At 30.1% G+C, this 2,917-nt stretch overlaps 1 protein-coding gene across 1 annotated transcript in view; it reads left to right on the top strand.

Annotated features, from left to right (window-relative positions):
* The first annotated feature begins 2,005 nt into the window (after positions 1-2,005).
* LOC105625925 (U4/U6 small nuclear ribonucleoprotein Prp3) overlaps positions 2,006-2,917 on the top strand; it is a 3,421-nt gene continuing 2,509 nt past the window's right edge. The window contains exons 1-2 of the mRNA XM_012207238.1: positions 2,006-2,153; positions 2,538-2,749. Of these exons, the coding sequence (XP_012062628.1) occupies positions 2,006-2,153; positions 2,538-2,749 (360 nt within the window). The remainder of the gene's footprint in view (positions 2,154-2,537; positions 2,750-2,917) is intronic.

Here is a 2,917-nt window from a genome sequence, read left to right as displayed (position 1 = left end):
CCTAATATATATATATATATATATATATATATATATATATATATATATGTATACCATGTATGTATGTAAAGTTACATGGAGAAGTATATAACTAAAGAATTATTTGTAGGAATTAACAGTCGATATATTACCCGCTGGAAATATTTGTGACTATGTAATGTACGTTTCGTACTCATACAGGCGCTAGTAAACAGCTTCCATTAAAGTCATTATGGCCGGTATTCATAATCCATTCTTATTTTAAAGTTGGTATTCATGGTTGATTCTTGTATTGAAGATTAAAACTTCCTCTCTGAGAAAAATTTTACTCGAAATATATAGTACACGTAACATGTATTATAGCATATAGAGTAAAATTTTCCTCAAAGAGGAAGTTTTGGAACGTGGCCTAAGATTATCTTAAGTACAGTCTTAAGATGTCATGAACCAATCAGAGAGTTGCATTAACATTTTAAGATATTATTTAAGGCTACATTCCAAAATTTCCTCTCCGAGAAAGATTTTACTCTATATATTATAATATATGTTACGTGTACCATATATTTCGAATAAAATTTTCCTCGGAAAGGAAGTTTTGGAACGTAATCTAAGATGATCTTAAAATAAGAATACTATATCGGCCTTTGTGTTTCCTGCCCTAAGCATTTTTGTGATTGGTCGGAATAAAATCTGACAGCTTTTTTTATGTAATGCGCGTATACCATTAATATCCATTTTTGTGATATAAATAAGTATCATACCTATTTTACAAGACTGTCGATAAAATGTAATATTGAAAAGGCATATGGAGCGTGTCCATGCTTCTAATAAGAGTCATCAGGCGCATTCAACGGACTCAACAGTTGAGTGAGCACTCGCTGTTATTGATGTATTTCTTTAGCTCATCCAATCAGAATTTTAGATCTAGAAGAATATGCCAATAACAACGAGCGCTCAACTGTTAAGTTCGCTGAATGCGCCTGATGATTCTTATTAGCACGGACACGCCCCATATTCCTTCTCGATATTACGATTTTATCGACGGTTTCGCAAAATAGATATGATAGTTATTTTTCATATCATAAAAATGGATGTTAATGGGTTGGTATATATCACACAGAAAAAGCCATCAGATTTTATTCATAAAAATTTTAGGCCGGTATTCATAGACTGCGTTCAACAGACTCAACAGTTGAGTGAGCGCTCGTTGTTATTGATATATTTTTCTAAATATTCATACAACAAACTTTATATAACTATGCGTTTTGACTGTGTTTCGAAATGCATCCCTCTTGAATGTGTAAAGGCATTTCAGTTGATGTACATACTTAAGATGGTCTTAAATATAAGATCTGACTATGAATACTGCCCTTAATCTTCGCAAAAAGGGACCCAGAGATAATTAAAGAATGTTGACATTATCGACAATTGATATAAATTTGCGATTATTAACCTAAATATTTGGATATTACATTGTTAAATTCATTATTTTTTACACATGCTCCATAAATAAATATGTACACTTATAATGTTATGATATTCTATACATTGCAGAAAAATTACAATTTGTTCTCTGCAGTTATCATCTCTGTTGATAATCAAACTTTGACGATAACTAAAATCACAATTTTATAGAAAAATCGAGTATTATTGAGTTCTAAATGCATAAATACGTCTACTAAACTAATAAATCATAATATTAATACAATATTATCAGTTTTTAACTCTTAATCTTCAATATTCATAAGGACACGAACTTCCGTAAGGATGTCGGTCTTTAATAGTATCTCGTCGATGGTTACATGAAAGAGGCAGAGACCACTCTCAGGTTTCTCCCTGGTACTACTTAGAACTGCGAGCATCTCTTTGTTGAATGTGTTCAATGTTAAACCGTATTGCATGGTAAAAAGCATTCGTATCGGTGATTTTAACCTTAATGTTTGCAAGATGCTTATATTGTAAGAATATTAATTTTATCAAAAGTGGACTTACTTAAATATTCAACGAGTGAAATAAAGTTAAAAGCATGTCTTATTTAACGAGAAAAGAAATAGACGAAATGAAGCCGCAGATCGAGAAAGCGGTTCATAAATTTCTTGGCTTTAGTGAACCAGCTATTGTTACTACAGCTGTCAACTGTATTACTTCTGGCTATGACAAACGTAAAACAGCAGGTTAGCAATAGAAAATACGTCAATTTATTTTCTATAATGATAATTTTCTACAATTTTTACTTTTAACATTTAATACGTTCTATGACTTTGTTCAGATCATTCTTCATAAAAGTTTTTTATAATTTTTAATAAAATACGTTGTGAAATACATTTTTCTAACAAGTATAAACACAAATAACAATATCATAAGTCACTAGTAACTATATCATGTGGTACGCTGTGGACAAATCACTTGCAATTGTCACGATATGGAGTGTATTAAAGTACCTGTATTATTTCATTTCATACTTGAAATATATTTATATACTTAAAAAAATATATATATATACTTCGAAATATATATATGATATATATTCTATATAATATGTAAAAAAATTTTTGTAGATAAATTATCAGCTTTATTAGAAGACAAGAAAGCTTCTAAGTTGACAGAAAAGATATTTACGATATATGATGATACTAAAGCCTCTCAAAAGAGTAAAAAACGATCTCATCCTGAAGATAAAGATAAAGATAAAGATGCAAAGAAATCGAGATTCAAAGATGATGAAACAAAAAATGAAAAACCTATAGAGACTCAACTTTCTGCAGACAAAGTATTAGAATTGTATATGTGTGTGTGTGTGTGTGTGTGTGTGTGTGTGTGTGTGTGTGTGTGTGTGTGTGTGTGTGTGTGTGTGTGTGTGTGTGTGTGTGTGTGTGTTGTGTTAGTATATATATATATATATATATATATTATTATTATATATACTTATAGTTAGTAC

This window comes from Atta cephalotes (assembly GCF_000143395.1).
Source record: "Atta cephalotes unplaced genomic scaffold scaffold00001, whole genome shotgun sequence".
Lineage (NCBI taxonomy): Eukaryota > Metazoa > Arthropoda > Insecta > Hymenoptera > Formicidae > Atta > Atta cephalotes.
The sequence above is the reverse complement of the archived record's forward strand: the minus strand, read 5'-3'. Positions and strand labels throughout refer to the sequence as shown.